The sequence below is a fragment of the Lepidochelys olivacea genome (assembly GCF_965140295.1).
Source record: "Lepidochelys olivacea isolate rLepOli2 genome assembly, chromosome: 5".
NCBI classification, from domain to species: Eukaryota; Metazoa; Chordata; order Testudines; family Cheloniidae; genus Lepidochelys; species Lepidochelys olivacea.
The window spans coordinates 129,332,643-129,355,248 of NC_140415.1; the positions used below are offsets into that span (position 1 = coordinate 129,332,643).

The window sequence follows — 22,606 nt, forward strand, 5'->3', positions numbered from 1 at the left end:
AATTTCCAAATCTGCTTTTAAAGTTTACTAATGCACAATGAAATGTCTCCTCAGACAAATTACTATTTTTAATTTATGAATGCCAGCTGTTCCCTTTTAGTTACAAAACAGCATACAAAACAACGTGTTTTGCAAATGAGATTTTCTTCAGAACCAGGAAGTGGTATCCCATTGAAAACAGACATCTTGACTAGTACAGCTTTTTATTTAAGAGCATAACACATTTTTATTATTTCAATTGCTTTTCAGAATCAGACTATATACATTAAGAAATATTTGAACACGTTTTTATTCTAGCCACAACATTATCCAGATCGTCTCAAAGCAGTTGAGCACTAATGTGAAGGTACATTTTCAGTCCAAGGCATGATATTAATACAATCAAGTAAAAGAGAAATTAAACAACGTTGCACTGAGCAGTTCAGATGATTAGGGATTGTGATCACTTCACTTCAACTAAAGGTTTTATGTGTGGTTTTTTTTTTTCTAGCTTCATAATTGCCTGCATAGACTTGCTTAAAAAGCACCAAGGTTTGAAAGTTAATTGCTTGACAGGGTACAAAAATTAGAATAATTAAGTACATGAAACCTGCAAGTCTGAACTTCATGAAAGAGTTGAGACAGTTCAAAGGCTTGAATATAAATATTTTTTAAAAAAAGGATTATGTTAGCACTCTAGAAAAAACAAATGCTGATCAGTAAAAAAAAAATGAGCCAGTTCAATAAATGAGCCACACCAATAAAGAAAGACAAGTAAATACTTGAATTGTACACTAAGACTTGCAGAAGTTTGGTTGGAGTATTTTAAAGACTCACTAATTCAACATGTTACTTTTAAGTGCTACTTTCTATTTTTATTTTCTAGCTAGGAAATAGAGTTCAAGGTACAGTTGTGGTTCCACACAAATCTTTTCGACTTGCTGCATTTGCCAGAGTTAGTCAAGGCACTAGCATCAAGGATACAGCATAAGTCATCTTCTCTCCCAAGTCTATGAAAATAGTTAAAAGCGCTCAAGTGCCACAAAGAAATGAGTTATCCCGGCATTTCAGAGAGTGCAGCAGCAGGATCCTTAATATCTGTTCTCATTTACTGTAGAATTGAAAATCCCACTGGTATTGCTAGTTTTCTTTGAAAGATCTTTCTGAAAATATTTAAGAAATTGTAGGAAGATTAAGTAGTAACAAGACAACATTACTATATAATCACAGCACAGTCAGTGGTACACCCACCCAATTAAAGTGATCTAGGTAGGACAACCCCATCTTCCTGCTTTACCATAATTCTCAGTTGTCTTTTGCAAAAGGAAGTCTATGCTTCTTTCAAACTTAGCCTGGCTCACTTCCCTTCACCAATATTTTACTGAATGTATTTTTGCTATTTAAATGAAGTGGGTCCTGCCTGATTTCTCCCCCCACTCCATTTCCCTTGATTTGTGTTTTTATTTAAGAACTTACTCATTTATGTTTTAATACAGCTGTTAAAAATCATATGTTGCTAGCTTAATCCAGGTAGAGTGCCCTCTTTTGATCCTTTCCTTGTTTTTTTCTGACCTGGACTTTTGTCCAACTCTGCAGTTGAGGATGCAGTAATACCATTTGTGATATGGTGACCAATAACACATATTCCCAAGAAGATTTAACAACTGCCTTAAGCAAGTAATGCTGTTGTGTGGTTTCCATCACACTACTAACACAGCCCAGTCTGTTCACTAGAGCTATCCCTCCACCAAACCCTTTTTCTGATTAGTGAGCTTTTTTTGATTGTTGCTGCCTTGCTCCCAGGACTAAATTTCAGTTCATTTTCTGAATTGAAATGCATTTGTTATCCCCTAAATAAGCAAAAACCTTGGAAGTCATTACATTTCCCGCATGCTGCTCAGATTTTAGTTTTCACCAGAAAGACATCTTAACAAAACCCTTGTTTGAGATATGAAGACAGGTAATAAAATAAATCCATAAATCTCCTGCTCCAGAAGTTTCATGCTGTCAAAAAATTCCTATCTATAGCTACCCTTTCTGTCCAGCATCCTGTTACTCCTTGGTTAGTCCTCCATTAGCTGTGGAATCTTGATCCCCATGCTCTCAGTATGTACTGGGTAACCCTGAACTGCTTTTTGAGAGCTCTCTGGACAATATCTTTAAAACAGAATTTGTTAGATTCCTCAGAGTGGCATAGAACTTGAGGATTTAGTTTCCTGTCCCTTGGGTAAATTTAAAATATCTAAGAATGTAGTTTTCTATATGCCCACCACCTAATCTCATCCACATCTAGTCAATTTTCTACTCACCTCTCTAAAATTAGACTATATTTTAAAGTCAGACAAAAATAAGACATACCGTGAAGTCTAAATAGCTGAATTGATTATTTGATTTGCTGGTTTGCTGGTTTTCTTTGCCCTCTTGTAATCGTGCTTGCTGCAGGGAATCTGGTGGTGTGCTTTTAGATGGTGTCTGCAAAATGTAATGTCATTATGTCTAGTGAGCTTTTATACTACAGATTATGTACAACCTTGATTAAAAAGTACCAGATCTCTGACCAAGAAGATGTAGAATCATCAGGTGGAGAATCAGCTCAGTTACTTTTTATCATTAAATACACAATAATAATTGGGAGCAAAAATTAGCCTAATTTAAACTTTTGTAACTGGACTTTATGTCACTAATACCTCTATTTTAGAAAACATCCCCATTTTACAGATGACGATCAAGGCAAAGTGATTAAGTAACTTGCCGTAGGTCACAGAAGAAGTCTGAAACAGATCTAGGAATTGAATCCAGGTTGAGACATTTCAGTGTTTTAACCATAAGGCCATCCTTCCTCTCTCCTTTTATATCCATTCATCGTGAACCTTTTAAAACATGCATCTATGAAGTGGCATGGGTGACTCAGATCTTTGGTGTTACTTTCCCTTCTACTGCAGTAAGGGTTTGACTTCTATCAATTCTTACCTAACGAAGGGGCTTTAACCATGCTGCTCCCATTAATACTACTATAGGCAGTAAGTGCTAGAAAGTTCAGTCAGATTATTCAGTCATCCTCTTGACAACCAACCACTTCAATCTGACCCAAAGCAGCTGCCTGAAAGCCATTAATGTTTAAGATCAAAGCCTGTATTAACGTTAGAATTAAGAGCTAGTTTCCTTATCTGTAATTTTTCTCATAATGGAGGCATTCATTGATCTTGACAGTTAACTTGTAGCATAAAATATGAATTCATATATTTTCCCAGGGACCTTCACAGCAGCTGCTCCACATACTAGAATTTAAGTCATTTGGGACTGACTGTGCTGGCTAAGGATGAGGAACAAACCGGTCAACTTTTAACTCCAAAAAGGAAAAAATAAAGAAGTTTTTACTTTCCAATTAATCTCAACTCATTCATCACAAATATTAGTCTTTTAAAGTCTATATTTTGCCTGTTAAAAGTTGATAATACAGAAAAATTTTCTTAACGTTTATAACCCTGTAAGGAATGCACTTGTATTCTGGCTTTGTGGCCTGAAAGTTTCCATTAGAAGATTTAAGTCCTGCTGGGAAAGTCAAGAAGTTTGGAAGAAACATCCACTTGTCCTGGTCCAAGAATGGATGTGGTTACTTCTACATCCCCAACTTCAATATTTTTATGACCGCAAGTCCCAGAAGACTGGAGAGGGGAATAGAGAACTCTGCTTCCTCTACATGTGCAGACAGTCACACTGATAGCATGCTAGAGCACTGGATGCCAGTTTGATAAGTTAAGGTATTGAAACTAAAAAACTGAACCATTCTATTTGAAGAAGTATTGTCAAGTTTGACCTATTGCTCCCTCACTTGTTGAAAAAAAAATGGATGTCACTTATTGCTCCTCCCTTAGAAATTAACATCTATATAAGATATTAAGTCCAACACTCCTATGCAATACTACAATTAGTGTGCTTGGTTGAGGGAAAAGGTTTTCATTTGTACTTTCCAAAGAACTTACAGGTGGAAGATTGATGGTTACGTGCAACAGAATGTACCCTGAATAGGTCCTTGAAATGTGATATGAAGTCACCCATCCAGCAATTAGACAAATGACAACTGACCAGGTTGTTTCTGACACAACTCATATCATGGGACATTTTCCCCTGGAATTATTTCTCCCACTAGACAGAGACTGCTTTTCTTTGACAGCTTGTGTGCAAGTTACAAGACTAAGGAAAGAAAGGGTATAATAAGACAGTAAATGCTGGAACTTCAACAGAAGTCAACTTAAAGGCGAACTGGAGGTTTTCATAACCATTTACCAAACATTTGTAGTCTTTACTTTGACAGAGTGAAAGTTGAGGTTTAACTGAATAGCAATTTGTTTCTAGTATAGCTTTTTAAACACTGAACACTTTTGCCAGAAAAATTACATGGCTGTTAAAGTGGAAAAATAAGTTCAGTCAAACTTTCATAGTTAATATTCAAGTTTTATGTATGTGTACACATACACAAAATTTCAGGGCTTGAGCCCTGCATAAAAATAGGGATAGTATCACTTCTTCTGGGCCCACAAGAAGGGCTTTTATTATTGAGAATAACTACAGTAAAATCAATCCAAGAGCTTTACTCACCTTACAAACTGGAATAGGTGTTCTGGCAACAGCTGCAGGACATGTACCCGTGCTGGTCAGACTGATGCAGCTGGCTGCCCGCAGCACAGTTAAATTTGTGACTCCATGTAACTAAAGATTAAAAATGAGAAGCTTCAGATTTCTAACATTAAATACACAAAAGTTAGGATAGTAAAGGGCATGCTGACCTTTAATTCCAGCAGCATCTATGAGGTGACAAAACATTTCAGACTAGTTTCTGGAAGGTATGCCAAGTTTTGTTTAAATACAGAACTGCTGTACAGCTTTTCTCCAGAGAAGCTATGCCTGATGCCTCATCCATTACTGGCTTCCTGCCATTTCAAACCTAGACTATATTAAGTTTGTGTCGTTTTGCTTCTTTAAACCACCAATCCTGCCAACAACTTGAAGGTCTCCAGTAAATCTGTCCCTTTTCTAGCTCACTCATCCCCAACAATGAACCTCAGTTTCCCATAGCGCTCCAAAGCTGGCATAGCTATCAGAAGAAAACAGTAATATCTACTGGCTCAAAGTTGCTAAGACTGAACTCCAGTTCTCCCCTAGGTATAGGGTCTCAGTTTTACAGAGACTTTTTCAAACTCATTTTTATCTCCTAATGAAGGAGGAGGAATGAATTCTTATGATTTCCTTCCACGAACAATGCAGTCCTACTCACATTTTCAAATACTTTTGCAACTTTTTTAAAATTAAGAATCGATTACGAAGGTATCTATAATTACAACAGAATATACCAATTTTAATAACTAGAAAAAAGTTTGAGCCAGTGTCTTTTTCCTTCATCTTTCAGAATAAGCAAGGAGACAAGTAACAATTGTCTTGGAGAGCACCAGGTGACATAAGGCGATTTGATTCAGAACTGACCTAGAATTTACTTGCATGAATTATTAATGGCAGAAGCCAGGCAGAGGGAAATCCATAATACCCTTTTCCCTATAGATATCTGTCATTGTCTCTATAATGTAGAACCTCAGATTTGACAAGGCAAGGAAACGGTTTAAATTAAGATGGTTAAAAGCAGCATTTTTTTCTGCATAGTAAAGTTTCAAAGCTGTATAAAGTCACTGTTCAGTTGTAAACTTTTAAAAGAACAAACATAAGATTTTATTCAGAGTTACAAACAACCTCCATTCCAGAGTTACGAGCATCTCAGGAATGGAGGTTGTTTGTAACTCTGAATAAAATCTTATGTTTGTTCTTTTAAAAGTTTACAACTGAACAGTGACTTACTACAGCTTTAAAACTTTACTATGCAGAAAAAAAATGCTACTTTTAACCATCTTAATTTAAATGAAACCAGCACAGAAACAGTTTCCTTGCCTTGTCAAATATTTTTTAAACCCCCCCCACCCTTTTTTTAAAGTAGTTTATGTTTAACACAGTACTGCACTGTATTTGCTTTTTCTGGTCTCTGCTGCTACCTGATTGCGCACTTCTGGTTCCAAATGAGGTACGTGGTTGACTGCTCAGTTCCTAACTCTGGTGTTTGTAACTCTGAGGTTCTACTGTATGTTTTGAAAGACCATATACTTGCCTTCCTTGTCTTAAGGGGAGTTTGAGTGGTTGAGCCAGCATGCCTTTTCATGGGTGTTTTCAGAACTGCAGAATCTTCCTTCTTCGTTAACTGCAACACAAAAGACTTAAATTTTATTTCACTGGTATGCATATTGAAGGAGTGCTCTAACTCGCTAAAATTTTCCAATTATGACATGACTATGTCTACACAGTAATGTCAGCACAAGTCTGTGGGGACTTGATCCCACAGGCTCGATGTTTCTAAGCCTGACCTGGAGTACCCACATGGATTACTCACCCTTGGTTTATAATTTCTGAGAATCTGAACACACACGCAGTCACACCCATAATGCACTATGCAGAGTCAAGTCAAACCAGCCTAACTCAGGCTTCCGAGCACCTTCCCCACCTGTAGCTGCTCTAGCCCTTGGTTCATGGTGCACTATGGAAAAAACTTGACTGTCCATCCCATATGGCACTACTAGAAGTTGTTGCAGCCCACTAACACATCCAGCTGAGCATTTTTTGGCTGTGCACACTCTCAGCAACTGGAGCCAGCAACGTGAAAATGAGGCACTATTTGAAAAACTTGTCTTGCTTGCACTTTCACTCCTGACGGGAAGCAGGCAGAGCATCCATGAAATGCTGATGGACATTTTGGTGGCATTTTCAGACCCACCAAATGCACTTGGTAGAGGACGACAATACGAACATGGCAGAATCCAATTGGCTGGTACTGCTTGTGACTCTCAATATAGCTGTTGATGCCCCCTATGTAGACTGGCACTTCTGCATTACAGCCACAGAAACCAACTGTTGGGATCACAGACCAGGAATGACCAGCTGTGGGTGCAGAACTTTCATGTGAAGAAAGTGACGTTTCTAGAGCTTGGAGCAGCTTTCCCTGTCCCTCCATAGTCAGGACACCCATATGAAGGAGGCCACGCTGGTCCAGAAGCAGGTTGCTATAGCTGTTTGGAAGCTGGCTACCCCAGACTGCTACTAGGCACACTGCTAACCAGTTTCATGTTGGCAAATCAGTTGAGGCAATAAGGCATGTGATTGACTTCAATGAGAGAAGAGCTCTTGAAAATCCTACCCTAATTCTTCGCTTAGCCATTGGATCACATTCGTAAATGACTTGAACCCCCTAACAGCAGTTGATTACAAAGCTGCTGCACAGTTAAACAAGGGGCTTTTCAAATAACCTGTTGGTCTGAAGCCAATAGGGGGCAGCAGAAACTCCCTAGGGTCCACATTTCCCATCAAGAGATCTAAATTAAACATTCAAGGGTGCAAGGGCATGCATAATTTGTATTCTAACAGCACCGACAACATGCCATTCACACAGATATTTGCCTGTCACACTATATTTGGCTAGATGTTACCCCACCAAAGCCCCTCCATCATTTATTACTTCATGAAGGCCTTTGGAGATAGCCAGTATGAAGAATTATGTTAAAATTAACTGAAACTACAGTAGAACCTCAGAGTTATGAACACCTCAGGAATGGAGATTGTAACTCGGAACAAAACATTATGGTTATTCTTTCAAAAGTTTACAATGGAACATTGACTTAATACAGCTTTGAAATTTTACTATGCGGAAGAAAAATGCTGCTTTTAACTCTATTTAAATGAAACAAGCACAGAAACAGGTTCCTTACCTTGTCAAATCTTAAAAAAAATAAAAATAAATCTTTCCCTACATCTTTTTAGTAATTTACACTTATCACAGTACTGTAGTGTACTGGCACTTTTTTAGTCTCTGCTGCTGCCTGATTGCATACTTCTGGTTCCAAATGAGGTGTGTGGTTGACCTGTCAGTTCATAACTCTGGTGTTCGTAATGCTGAGGTTCTACTGTAGTGTAGTACCAATCCCTTGTCTACTTTTAAGAAAAAACAAACTCACTCTCTCTTGTTCCTTTTTAAGTTTGTGCTGTTCCCACTGATTTGCCATGTAGTCCAGGAACCTTTGACCCTCGCTCAGGAAGTTGCAGCCTTGTTCTTTTTCCCAGCTTTCAATGCTCCTTTTCAGTTCTTCTCCCAACTAAGTTTGCAAATGAAAAAAAGGTAGTTTGCATGTATTTCATTATCCATTTGAGCAGCTTAGGACAGTCAGCTTGAGGCCTGGTTAATTTCAGAGAGGTAGAAACAGGTTCCTTCAGATACTGCACTTGCTTAAAACTGTCAACTGGTAGTTTTACAATCACTACTATTTTAGAAGTATTTTTCTTTTCACCTGCTGTGTGGTATATACCTATATAATTATGTGCAACTGCCACACAGCAGTTGGAAAGAGAAATACTTCTAAAATAGTAGTGATTGTAAAACTACAAATTGTCAGAAATTTAAGCAAGCACAGTACTGTTTAGTTTTGTTCAAATGCTTAACAACTGAACAAAACTGAACAGATTTTTCTCAAATATTTTAATTATATTACTGTTAGGTACCGCTTGCAGAACTAGATGCCTTGCATAATGACAGGTTTCAGAGTAGCAGTCGTGTTAGTCTGTATCTGTAAAAAGAAAAGGAGGACTTGTGGCACCTTAGAGACTAACAAATTTATTAGAGCATAAACTTTCGTGAGCTACAGCTCACTTCATCCGATTTGTTAGTCTCTAAGGTGCCACAAGTCCTCCTTTTCTTTTTTCTTGTAGAACTAGTAGGTGTAATACTTGAAAACATGCTGAATATATCCTTTTAAAGTATTTCAAGTCTTGCCTCACTGTGAGGCTTAAAGCACAGTTCCAGGCCTTTTCATTTGCCTTATGTTACGCTAGCTAAAAAAAACACCAAGAAATTTGAGGTGGAGAAAGACCTGGAAGCATTCAAGGTAAATGAAGGACTGGACATTGCCAGAGCATGAATTTAGCTGCTGTATATCAGACCAACTGAGGATGAGCATCAGAAATTTCAGTAGCTCAGGACAGATGTTTTACAAAGTGTTACCCAGCAAAGTGACATTTAATTGACACTCATCTTGACTCCTTGAACAGGCATTTAGTATTGTGCAGGCGATTTAACAGGTTGAAGGCTGACACTCCCTTGTAGGCTGCTGAGTGGGGTTTTTTTTTAGCATCTAAAAAGAGGGACTAAGCATTGTTTTAAAGTTTGTTCACACTTAAGTATGTTTAAGGGTGATCATCACCACAAAAGTGGATCAACATTATTAGAAGGAATTGTATTTAGTTCAGTTTCTATCCCTTAAGCATTAGAATTTCTGGAGTGTTATGGAAATCAGATCTATCACATGGCAAATGAACTGACTCAACATCCAGCCTATTAAGAGAGAACAATAGCATATTATGTTCCATCAACTCAGACAAGTTTGCCTAGATAGTATTGAAACGACTGAATTTTAACTCGTAATTTCAAGAGTGCATACATGCCAGCTGTGGTAGGGCTTACCTTTGTTAACAGCTTGTGGATCTTTGAGCGTTCTCTCTCTTCTTTCAATAGAGTGCCACCTCTGTTAACTAATCTGTTTGGATTTGTGGATTTTTTCTGAACAAAATAAATTTACTGAAATGTGAACATATACTTCAAGCCTTTTTTCCCCCCTTCCAGAATGGCAAAGGGCCTTCAGGAGCAACACCAAGTAGTAATAGAATTCATTACAGTTCCCACAGAACAGACTATTCTGTACTTAATGCTAGGGAAGTTTCACTTATTCAACCCATTATTTCAGGAATGATCAGCAAAATAACTCCTTTCTCTGAAGAGACCATCAATGATGACTTGTAAGTCATTTATCTGCTACAAAAGAATGAAAGGTATTTCCTCAACACTAAAACACAGTATTTACATGAACATGAGACAAGGATGCTTGGAAATTGTTCGAGCCCAGATGGCTGTAAGTGGCAACAGGCTGCCTCACCGAGTCATAAGATAAAAATTAAAGGAGAAAAGGTCTTTTAATAGCAATATTAATTTACAGCACTTGCCCTCTTTGGAAAAAAAAATTAAAATATATTCAGCGTAAAGAAGAAAGATTCTTAAGTGCACCATGAAACAATTAAGATTTATCAGATTAGTTATTTGACAAGAACATGTGCTGACAACACTCCTAAACAGGTCTTGTAAAACTAAAACCCAAAATGCTTTAGATACCAACTTGCACTTGGAACATATGTTGACATTTGTCAAATACTGACATGTCATCCAGCTTCCCTTAAGTTTAGCATGGATAAATAGGACCTACCACTGACATACCACTGGGGTTATTTTGATATTGTGAAGTCAAAAGGTAAATCTCACTAAGGAGAATGCTATCCCTCAAGATTGCCCATCTTTAATGGGAATTCTACTTAGACTCCCTCTGAAAGTTATTATGAACAGTCACTTCTGTAGCTGTTCAGATTTTGTAAATTTACTTGACCCGATTTCCCAACCCCAATAGCCTTTTCCCCAACCCAACAGCCTTTTTCTGCTGATGTTGTTTATCACTAGCCCACTGCTCTTTAGAAATTGTGCCCCATCGATTTAAGTTGCAGTACACAGTTCTTCCACTTAGTGGCAACACTACCCTTGCTCAAGCAAAGCCTTAGAGTAAACTAAATTTCCAGTAACTGGTACCTCCAACTCCATGAACTGTTTCCAGGTAGCTTCCCATTTAGCAATGCCATCATATAAAGCCTTGTTTTTCTCATAAAGGAGTTTCATTTTCATAACTTCCTCATCATGTTGGTTCAACAAATCTTCTGTAAAGTTATCTGGAGTTGAAAAAATTTAGTTTATTCATTATTTGTGGTATAACATATTTCTGCAAAGTTACTCACATACAAAATAGTTGTGATTTGAGCTTTTCAATACTAGTTGCATAGTGGACACCAAACCTCTAGTAATTTAAGAAATAAGTAATTTAGTAATGCATTTAAGTGAACTCTTTAAGGATTTACCTAGCATAACTCTCCTGGTTTTGTTGCTAATCCAAAACCCTGCCAAGGTCTGTGACTCTAGGCTCAGTTCCAAGTATCTCCTCCCTCCCCAATAAATAGGATGTTTTAATTCCAAAAGTCCACTGTTTCAGGGCTATCCTGCTTTGCTGTTTTCCACCTGGTCAATGAGGATACAATCCCTAGCACCGCATTTGCTTGTTATAGTGAGCTCTGGAGTAATGCGGTTTATAAGACTAGAGTATGAAGACACTTATTCTGGTTGGTTTGGAGAAATACACTATTTAATAAATAGCCATCACTGAACATTTCTTTCATGTATAGAAAAAAAAGACGGAGGGACACCAGCTGATAAAATGGCTAATGGTACACAGCCACTATTCTAGGCAAATCTGGAGTAAATGAAATTTACTAGTGCAAGGTCATACATTTAGGGACTAACAACAAGAATTTTTGCCATAAGCCGGGGACAGATCAGTTGGTAATGACAGAGGATGCAGAGAAAGACTTGGATGTATTGATCTATCTATAGGTGCTGGAACTAGGGGTGTTGCCACACCCCCTGGCTTGAAGTGGTTTCCAATATATCCAGGGTTTACAGTTTGGTTCAAGGGCTCTCAGCACCCCCATTATAAAAATTTATCCAGCACTGCTTGGTCTATCACAAGAGAACTACAAGCTCCCAATGTGATGCAACCATGAAAAAGGCTAATGCAATCATAGGATGCATCATGTAAGGTATTTCCAGTAGAGATAGGGGAGTGTATTACCATTGAACAAGGCACTGGTGAGACCTCATCTGGAATACTGTGTGCAATTCTGGTCTCCCACATTTAAGAAAGATTAATTCAAACTGAAACCGGTGCAGAGAAGGGCTACTAGGATGATCCGAGGAATGGAAAAACTTACCTTACAAGTGGAAACTTAAGGAGCTTGGCTTGTTTAGCCTAATAAAACAAAGTCTGAGGGTAAATATGATTGCTTGCTAAAGATGTATCAGAGGGATAAACACCAGATAGGGAAAAAAGAGTTATTTAAGTTAAGGGCCAATGTTGGCACTAGAACAAATGGACATAAACTGGCCATCAACAAGTTTAGGCTTGAAATTAGATGAAGATTCCTAACCATCAGAGGAGGGAAGTCCTGTAAAAGCCTTTCAAGGGAGGTAGTGGGGCAAATAAACCCTAACTTGTTTCAAGATTGAGTTTGATACTTTTATGGAGAAGACGGTATGGAGGAAGTTGCCTACAATGGCATACGGCCCATCTGTGACAGCTATTGGCAAATATCTCCAACAGGCAGAGATGGGATGGTCTCTGAATTAAGTCCCAGGTGTCTGGCTGGTGGGTCTCATCTACATGCTCAGAATCTAACTAATCATCCAACATATGTGGGGTTGAGAAGGAATTTTTCCTCAGGTCAGATTGGCAGCAACCCGCAGGATTTTTCGCCTTCCTCTGCAACATGGGTCACTTGCTTGTTTGAACTAGAGTAAATGGTGGATTCTCTGTAACTTGAAGTCTTTAAATCATGATTTGAGGACTTAAGTAACTTGCCAGAAGTTATGGGGCTATTACAGAAGTGGGTGGGTAAGGTTCTGTGCCCTGCAATATGCAAGAGGTCAGACTAGATGATCATGATAGTCCATTCTGGCCTTCAAGTCTATAGCAATCAATCCTTGCACATGAAATGGAAGAGTGGCAGGTCAGAGTGAATATTTACCATCATAATATGGATGAAAGGCTGATCTCTGTTCTGTGCTATACAAACATTTTTCCCAGTAAAGGTCAAGCTCCTGTCTGACTTTTCCAATCACTCCCTTCAAGCTTTCTTTCTTCAGTTCTTCCAGACGCAGCAGCTCTTCTTCCCACTAGAAAGTTATTTAAAATAATGTAAAACATTGCATTAAGGCCAACAATGCATCTTCATAACATTCCTAGCTCTCTTACTCATAGGATAGCTTCACGCTGTTTATCTTAACATATCCTCAACACAGCCTTTGAGCCTTTAGTGTTCTGGAAACTATTGTAGTATATGGCGAGTATACTGATTAGCAATACACTTATCAAGTTAAAAGGAAAATAAAATAGCCTTATGAAGTCAGTATTGCAGAAAGAACGTGAATGGCTAAAATAGGACAAACTTGAAATAGTAATCAAGTTCAGCCACGTGTCTACACCCAGTCAGTCAAGTGGGAGGCATGGTTTTGTCACATCAACAGGCAGAGGCCATAAAGCTTTGCTGACGTGAGGCACTGATTACTGGAGTGCTTGAAACATACTAAACAAGAATCTCTTAATAGGTACAAAGAAAAGGAGGACTTGTGGCACCTTAGAGACTAACAAATTTATTTGAGCATAAGCTTTCGTGAGCTACAGCTCACTTCATCGGATGCATTCAGTGGAAAATACAGTGGGGAGATTTGTATACATAGAGAACATGAAACCATGGGTGTTACTGTTGGTAACACTGGGCACTACTCTAGGTAACTCAAGAGGGTAAAAAACCACAAGTGTCAATAAAACCCTCTTGCTCTAGGCCCAGGCAAACTGAAGCCCCTCTGCTGCTTGAACTTTCTGTGACCCTGCACAACTATAAGGAAGCTAGCACACAAACAAACAGCTTTGCACACGGCTCGCTAGCCAAGGCCAGCTTCGGCCTAAAAAACATATAAATAAAGCAAAAATATTTAGCAAAAACTAATAACAAATAAACCCAAATAAGGCAAAGCTCAGGCAATGCTACTAAGAAAAAACACAACTGACTGCTTTAGCTGATTGGCTACAGTATTATATGGGGCAACAGGTAATTAATTATATAAGCTTATGTAATAAAATAAGCAAAGGTATAAATTGTATACTGTAATCTGCATTCGGGGCTGCAAGATTTAAGACAGCTCAGTCTCCCTGCGCCCTATTTAAAGCTTCAAATAAATCTCTCTGCTTCTCCACCACGTTGTGGTCATTGGCGCGACGCACACCAGGCAACGAACCCAACTGTTGCTTGCCTTGGGCACTCTGTGCCGGCAACATGAGAGTGATCGCTTAAGGTGAGCTATTACCAGCAGGAGAGCGGGGTGGGGGGGTATCTTTTGTAATGATAATCAAGGTGGGCCATTTCCAGCAGTTGACAAGAACGTCTGAGGAACAGTGCGGGGGTAGGAATAAATAGGGGGAAATAGTTTTACTTTGAGCACAAATGAGGTAAAAGTTACCCTCTCCAATATCTACCTTAACTAAGACTCCTAGAGCAGTATTTGCATTATTACAGGGGGACATGGACTGCAGAGAGTTACCAGGTAAAGGCATTACCAGGTCTAAAATTATCCTGACCCAAGTAGGCTCTTAAGAGGGGAGCCACTGGTTTAGCTGCAACGCTTCCTGCTCTGGTTATTACATCACTCTAGCAGAGTTAAGTACTCTGAATTTATGGCGGGATTAATATTGGAGCCTTGTTGCCATGTCTTTGACAAGTTAGCATTGCCGATAATCTGGTCTTTGTTGGTTCATAGAGCCAGACTTCCTGCTAAAGACATCTAGTTCTCTTGACACACAACTTGTATTGCTTACAATTAACATTTGGTGCTTTTCTGATGTAACAAGAGATTCGTGCAAAGAGTCAATGACCAAGATTTTTGGCCTCTTGAGGTATTTGCACTTTGAATTTGACATTAGAGCAATTTAATTGTCCAGGACCAAGAACTCCATCAACCTCTGCTGCCTACAGATTGTAACAGGGAGTGGCGCACACACTTCTTATTCAGAGCCTTCAGGTTTCCTCCCAGTGTGATTTAGTTTTCGCTGCATTTGCCCTGATGCAGTCTGAATGCTGTTTTAAATATTTCACTGTCCACTAGAATGTGTTCAAGTTTGTGTCCCTAAAGTTAGACTTAAGTGGCCTGATTTCCTGAAGCACTGACACCACAGCTTCCATTTTAATAAGAAGCTTCTATCCAATCAAATGAGTCAATTTGCACAACAGGGTCTTGACCTGGTTGAGGCCCTGGGCTATAACTGAAGTTTAAGCAACCAAAATGAGTAAGATTACTTTCCAGAGACATTTTTCTCCTACCTCGCTTTCTGCCTCCAGAAGAAAGTGATGCCTTCTTTGAATTCAAGATACCCATTGGCCCTATGGGTAGCTACTTAATTTCTATTCAGAGAACACTTACCACCACCAGAAACATTTGTTTAACATTTATGCAACATCCAGGGTTTTGATTAAGAGATCCCCCCCACCAATCAAGGTCTTAATAGCATTAGCTGTTACAAAAACTGACACAAAATTTCAAGATTCAACTAATGGTCAGTACAGCCCAACATATCCTGAATGAGCTATCGCACACTAAACTAAACAGCTTGCGATGCCTGGTGAGCACTGTGACAAGGCAAGGCATCACCCGCATTTAGGTACCCAAGGGTGGGATTTTTAAAACCACTTACGTGAGTGAGATTTGTGCTTTAAGTCACTTCAAAGTGATGAGTATAGCGTATTGAAATATATGTCATCTTTTTTTAACTTGGAGAAGTTCAATATATCAGAAAGTGGTGCAGACTATAAATGTAGCATGGGCTTTTATTCCCCTATTTCGTGTTCAAGTTTGCGTTCACACTATGAGCTTGTCTTTTTCAGCATATAAACATTTTGAGTGTGAAACATCTTGGCAGAAATGATCGATGTACAATCTGAAATTCTATCACCAACTAAGAAACCAATAGTACAAGACATATGTTTAGCAATTTAAGCCCATAAAGTGGTAAAATAGTGAAGGAGTACTAACAGGTAAATTAACCTAATTTAAAAAAAAAATCTTGTTTTAAATAATGATTTTTATCCACCCTGTCTGGAAATTGAACCAATAACTGCAAGGAACTCTAAAACTGAAGGGCACCTAAGTCATGCCCAAGTGTTGCTGACTTCAGAAGACAGAGTTTCAACCTCAGATTGAAAGCAACAGTAGTACAGGTTCAATTGCCAGCAAAAATACCACTTTAAGGGGAATCTGAATATACATAAGGGTTTGCCTTCACTCAGAGTGAGTTCTCAGTGTAAGCCTTGCATTTCTTATGTAGTTGGATTTTGTGACAAAGCTTGTCTATTTAAAGAAAAACCTAAAATAATTTCTGTAAGAAGAAAGGCAGGGGAAGTAGTCTGATGAAAAATATGCAAGGTTTTGTCTTACCATGGTAACTTCTTGAGTAATGGAGCCTTTAATATTCATTTTACATTGTTCCTGCTTCTCTACTGGCCAGTGCAGTCTATTCCACAGAAGTCGTACCTTCTCCTTGAGAGCCTCCCGAGTTGAGATTACTGATTCTTTCTTCAACTGCAACTACAAGGCACATAGTATGATAGCATGAGGTAAACTTACTTCAGAGAGGATAGCACCTTAATGTAGAAGAACGCTGAGAAATTACAGTATAATAGCAAGGTGAACCAACCCACAATGGAAGAGAAATAATGTACACGCTCTAGTAAAGATGTGGAAAAAGGAAGAAAGCTTGTTCTTACAGCATTGCAGTGAGGACACTAAGTTTGTGGGATCTGTACAGTTAAGTATAAGTCACTATTTTGATGCAAGGTTATACTCTTTAACACAAATATTATTGTAATGTCCAAAGGTCTAGTTCATTCCTGATGTAAGCCGATAGAAAAATATCTTTAAATCATTAATACAACCAGAAATCAAGAGTTGCCAGTAACCCTGCAAATTATCATCACTTGACATTACTAATAGCAACTGCCACTCAGAGTTTATGGTACATTGTGGAAACAGTCATAACCCTTCCCTTCTGGCTGATTCTTATCAGGACATGCCTGAAGACTGAATTTTATTATATTAAATGAATTTATTGCTGGTGAAGCGTTAGACATAGCATTGGAAGCTCAAACAAAATTGTTAAAGAGTAGATAGTGGAAGCTCTCAAGCTGGCCTATTATCATGCAACAACAAATAGGAGAATCCATTTCTAAGACTGCATGTATACCAGGGATTTAAAATATTCCCACCAACTCAGCTGCATTAACATTATCAATCCCACCAGCCCTAACAGACAAGGTTCCAGCAGCTTCAAGTGTTTTATGGACCAGCATGAGTTAGCGAACTGTTGCAGAACAGGTTTATTTGATAGAGTACTTAAATTAAGACCTTCTATTTCCAATCTAAAGGCATTGCGCATATACTGCCAATGGCTTATTTATTATCAATTCTGAGGTTAACAGAAGAGAACAAAGAACAAGGAAGTCAAGACACACTGAAAGACTTTAGCATTTAATTGTCTTGAAACATGTGGCTTGTGTGCTCATCATAAAACAGATGCTACCATATATGGTATTTGGATATTAGTTATTCAATATAGCTATCTTTAAGAACGGGCTTTGAGTTCCTGTGTATTTGGTTCTTGGTCTAGAAAAAATTATAATAAGTTCTTGCAGTTTTGTTCAGAATTGAGAGGAGGCAAACTAAACTGAAAAAAGGAAAGCATGGTGCTACCTTTTTCTCCCCTGAATCCCCAGAGCACTCAAAAGAGTGTGAATAGGAGTGCTAGAAAATGCTAGTCCATCTACTCTGCTTCAGCTTCTCAGAAGCCTAATGGCTAAGAAGAAGGGGGAAAAATAGGCACTCTGTCTGCTCCCCTGGCTTTGCTTGAGCCCTAAGGGAGCACCAAGCACAGGATAGCAATCCTGTCCATATAGCCACAAAGAGGAGGAGGGGAGGCATCTAGATCTGGCCACTGCCAGACAAAATACTAGACGCAATGGATTACTACTGCTCTTGCATAGCAATTCCTATGTTCTTAAGGATGTAGGAAGTATTATAATGGCAATGCTTACGCAGCCTAATTATAGGTGTCAGTGTTACATGTGATCGTTAAGAACAGTTCCTATATCTTCTCTTAGTCACTTAAAAATCTAACCTTATTAACAAGTGTTTGAAGAGCTTCAATGTTCTTACTGGCAAGACAAAAAGGTTCCTCATCATCAGAAAGCGCCTCTTTTTCAAGAGTAGAATCAGGTGTATGCCCAATCTCTTCATTATACTGCCTGATTTCATTTCTTAGTTTGAGAAAAACTTCCAGACATTGTTTCTATTGAAAAATTAAAAACAAGCATTTTATATACAATTGGTTAGAATATTGTCTCATACTGAGGCTCTGTAGATTAAGATACCATGTCAAGGCAATAGCGAAAGTAATATGATTTGGCTAGTTCAGGTCACTCCATTTTCTGAGTATGGATTGATAGCTTTGTAACTATACTGTACAAAAACTATCTAAAACTTAAAAGCACTGCACAGAAGCTGAAGTGTACGCCATTATCCAAGCACTATCTGGTAATCACAAAGGGAGAAAAGGGAACTCAGTTCATGGGAACAGCATTTAAAATTTTATTCTTAGACAGTGTGAAGTTGTACTTTAGACAAACATTTTAAAATTTCATCACTATTATTTTCCATAATAACTTTTAAAGAACTCCTTAAACAGGGTGAGATGTCTCAGCTATATAATGCCTTTAAATATATACGGATAATTAGGCCATAATATGATTTAATTAAACTGGATTAAAAATCAGTATTAAACTAAGTAGTATTAGCTACACTCAGCGATCAGAGGACACTGCAACTAGCATTCTTTTCTGGTTAAAATGCAGAGGTGGAAAACACTTTCCTCTATAGCCCCAAATCACACTCTATTTATTGGATTTTTTTTTTTTTTAAACATCACTTACCTTCTCATCTGAACGCATCCTAACATGTTCCTTTAACTCTTCCAGCTGTGAACGACTCGGAATGCTGCCAGTTGGTATATAGTAAGGGGTAGCAAAAAGCTCAGCACAGAGCTTTTCATCTTGCTGCTGAAGTTGCTTTAATTCCTCCAGCCTCTCATTTTTTTCTTTGAGTGTAGCGTCTAGTGCCAGTCGTAGATCTTTCTCCATCTGAAGGATGGATATACCCTCTTCAGCCTGTGAAGTTTTTGAAGCATGTTTTGTAATCGTAAGGATACATAATGCCTTGCAACATTTGGTTGTGACTTGGCATCAAGAAAAGTAGTCAGGTACAATCAATGTGTGATGGACCAAAACTTCAGTGTGTGCAACTAGAAGGGAAAGAGACCTGTACTTCTGTTCACTGAAGTTACTTACCTTCTCACGTTCTCATTCTTGGGATCTTAGTTGTTTCACCTAAGACTGATAAAATTCCCGTAGCCCAGAAGTTTAATCCTTCGGGCAGCTATAGAGACAGTCCCCTACCCCATTTTCTCCCCTACTTACAGGCCATCACATAGCTAGGCCCATCCCCACAAGTATAAAAGACACCTTCCAAAATTCCAGTCAATTCCTTTGATTGAGCAGGAGACAAATCTCCAAGGATAAGCCAATTTAATATGATCACTACAATATCGTGTCTCAGAGAAGAATGGACAAGGTGCAAGAGGAAACATCTAGAAAAGTGTTAAAAATCCAAACTGAGGAGAAGTAGCAGGTACATGAGAAACCCACAACATATGATCAGAGGGAAATTACAGGCAAGTTTTCAATTCTTTAAGAGAACACCCTGTGTGCAGAATTTGCACTCTTTAGTGCAATAAATCTCAAGGGATATTGCAGAAGAAAACAGCACAATTACAGTGAGGAGCAACAGGGCCAATAGTATAAGCAGGTTTGTTTGGTTTTTTTAAACTAGAGTTAATATATAATGAGTATATGTATACCTGATCCAAACCTTCAAGATCTCTCAATATTCAAGCACAATGAGCCCACTTTTAAGAGTAAACACTCTGTCAAAAGTCAGTCAACTGAGAAGAAGGACCATCCAATTAAACAGGTTCTGGTTACAAGATTTTGGCCATCTAACCCTGGGAACAAGTTCTGGAGCGCAAGGAGTCCTATACAGATAATCAATCCAAGCAACAGCACAGTGTGAATGTGAAAGGAGGGGAGCCTGTAAACTGCTTGGCAAGTCTGTGATAGAAATATTCCTAAAGCAAGCTATGCACTCTTATCTCCAATCTAGCAAGCCTTGATTGACATGGATTTGTAGTTTCGGGCCAAGGAGGTCAAAGGAGTGTGAAACAGACATACACTTTGCCATGGTCTTTTGGTAACTGAATTAACCAGCAAATTGGTATGAAAACCTTATGCACTGGGTGGACTTTAGGGGCTTTAGTGTGCTCTAAGTAGATGTTCAAGGATTTTAACAGAGCATATGGAGGTAAGTCTTCCGGGATGGAGTTGTAAGCTGTGACAAGTTGGGGATATATGTCTGTGTCAAATTTTGAAACCCGTTTTGTTTGGTGAACTTCATTTTGTTTCAGGGGGGCTATTTTATGCTGCAATCGCCTTTATGGATTAGAGCATTTTGTAACAGGGATCTGACACCTAGTGAAAAGACAGACACTGTGTCAGAGCCTTAAAGGGCAGTCAACATTCAAAGACTCTCTCCAACTGCAACAAAGGGTTTTCAACTGGTAGAGCCATTGACTTTGACGCTGCACAGAAGCCAATGGGGCGTGGGAGGTAGGCTGAGACTTGGAACTCCCCTACCAAAGCATATGGGCAAAAGGGGGACAAAGACTATTAGAGAAGCACTCCTCTTAAAACAAAGTGGCCAGACAACCAGCATGTGCAAGACGACCAGATTAAGGTAGACAGGCAGTGCTTCCTAGTCCTAACCTAGGATTCACAGGAGTAGCAAGATCAGACAAGGAAGAAAGGGAGGTGGTGGCGGCTATGTTCAAATTTGCGTTTTTCAAAAAATCTAACACTAGCATGCTTTAAAAAGGTCACACAGGAATTTCTTAACCAGATACCTAAGCCTGTGTTTTTTGGCACATTGTCCCTGAAGCCACAGTTGTGGAGCTTGCAAGACTCCAGCGAAAAAGTGTCTAAGCAATTGGTGGCCCAGGAGAGCTGAGGTACTATTTTGGGGTCTAAGGTGGCCAAACTCTGGTGTCCCATTGCCTCAGAAAAATGTCAAACATGGGGTCTGCACCTGGGAGTTGCCTGAAACCCTCAGAGATAGGAAAAGGGACCAAACGTTTGGGTCCAGCACTTGGGTCCATTCACAAGACTGATGGCCATTCAGAGCTACACTGGGCCAGACAGTGACACAGGCATGGAACACTCTGGGCAGAACAGCATCACTAATGCAGAACTCCTTTCCAAACTGTGTCTGCACCACCACATTATACTTAAGACTTGATTTAAATCAGATTAGTCACTGAGAGCACACACCACTGCTACCAGGAAAATGACTTCTCATCTAAGAAACAAGCCTATGTGGACAAAGGCAACTCAAAGGCAACTTTATCAAGTTTGTCAGGACCAATGTCCCATGTCGCAGGGAATTTACTGCAAGGTTACACAAGGATTAAGCTCCATGTGTACCAGACAACATGGAATTCTGGAGACTGGTCTTCCTTGGACAAAGTCATGACAGCTCACAATGGTTGCTGAACATAGCAGATAGAGATCATGTTTAAGTTATACTAAGGCAAGAGAAGGAAGTAGTCTAATTTTTTTGTGCAAGACAAGTAAACGGGTTTGAGGTTATGAAACATGTCCCAGTTTCCTCTCCAGCTTTCCCTGCCCCTCATATTCCTTTATTCCCCACAGGGATCCTCTCTACTCCTGAAACAGTAGGGAGGAGCTGCAATCATTCCTGATATCAACGGAGTATCCTTCTCACCAGGAACAATAGGAGGCAGTGGTCATATTTGCCAAAGGCTTCGTAAGCTTCCACATTTTCCTACTGTAGCAAAATGGCAACCATTTTAACTGATGCGGCCTGAGCCCTCAGTCTTCAGATCACAGTAGCAGTCATTTTTCAATAGGCAATTCATGAATTTCTCTGAAGGGAGAGATTTGATGGCCTCTGCAGCTACATTAACTGTTTGTTAATATAAAAAGCAAATTGACCTTTAGTCTAGTATTTTTCTATAAACTACTTGTTTTAGCAGATGTGCTCAGAATTGATCCCTATAGACCCATACTTTTAAAAGCAAATTATAATAGAGGTAGATGTTCTGCTAGAGACCAGCTTTAGATTTCTTATGAAAATTGTATGGTGGGGGCGGGGGGGAGAAAACACCAAAAAGAAAAAGAAAAAACCCAAAACTTGTATAGAAAATTCAAAGAGCATAAATATTAACATTGAAATTTTACATCAAAAGACCACATACATGGGAACATTTAATCCATATTTGAACAGTTTCAAACAGCAACTTTAACCTTGGAGTCAACTAGTAGATTGTGTGTCAGGCATAATAAACCTAGACCCATCTTACCAGGTAGGGATCCAGTGACAGCTCATTTCTCAGAGACGTCAATTCCTTTTTACGGCGTTCAATGCTGCTTTCGATTCTTTCCTTTAACTGGCATTCCTCTGTAATCATTTCGTTCAACAGATCCTGCCCAGGAAAGGGTACAAAATAATTATTAATAACTTGGATAGATCTAACATACTTCACAGTAATCAAGCCCAACACTGGGCCCAGTGCTAAACTATCAATATAATTTGTAAATTGCTGTACAACTTCTGGTTAATGTTATGAGGTTGCCACTATGAAAACTGCAGTATCATGAAATGCCTCTATTT

General features: G+C 38.9%; 1 protein-coding gene across 1 annotated transcript in view; it reads right to left on the reverse strand.

The window, feature by feature from the left end:
* Positions 1–209: 209 nt before the first annotated feature.
* LOC311520784 (protein regulator of cytokinesis 1-like) overlaps positions 210–22,606 on the reverse strand; it is a 36,081-nt gene continuing 13,684 nt past the window's right edge. Inside the window, exons 3-14 of the mRNA XM_084628568.1 lie at positions 22,296–22,418; positions 18,739–18,972; positions 17,928–18,098; positions 16,193–16,342; positions 12,733–12,880; positions 10,691–10,827; positions 9,524–9,619; positions 8,025–8,162; positions 6,131–6,220; positions 4,579–4,689; positions 2,338–2,451; positions 210–1,142 (exon numbers count right to left, since the gene is read on the reverse strand). Coding sequence (XP_084484694.1) covers positions 1,071–1,142; positions 2,338–2,451; positions 4,579–4,689; positions 6,131–6,220; positions 8,025–8,162; positions 9,524–9,619; positions 10,691–10,827; positions 12,733–12,880; positions 16,193–16,342; positions 17,928–18,098; positions 18,739–18,972; positions 22,296–22,418 — 1,584 coding nt within the window. The 3' untranslated portion in view covers positions 210–1,070. The remainder of the gene's footprint in view (positions 1,143–2,337; positions 2,452–4,578; positions 4,690–6,130; positions 6,221–8,024; positions 8,163–9,523; positions 9,620–10,690; positions 10,828–12,732; positions 12,881–16,192; positions 16,343–17,927; positions 18,099–18,738; positions 18,973–22,295; positions 22,419–22,606) is intronic.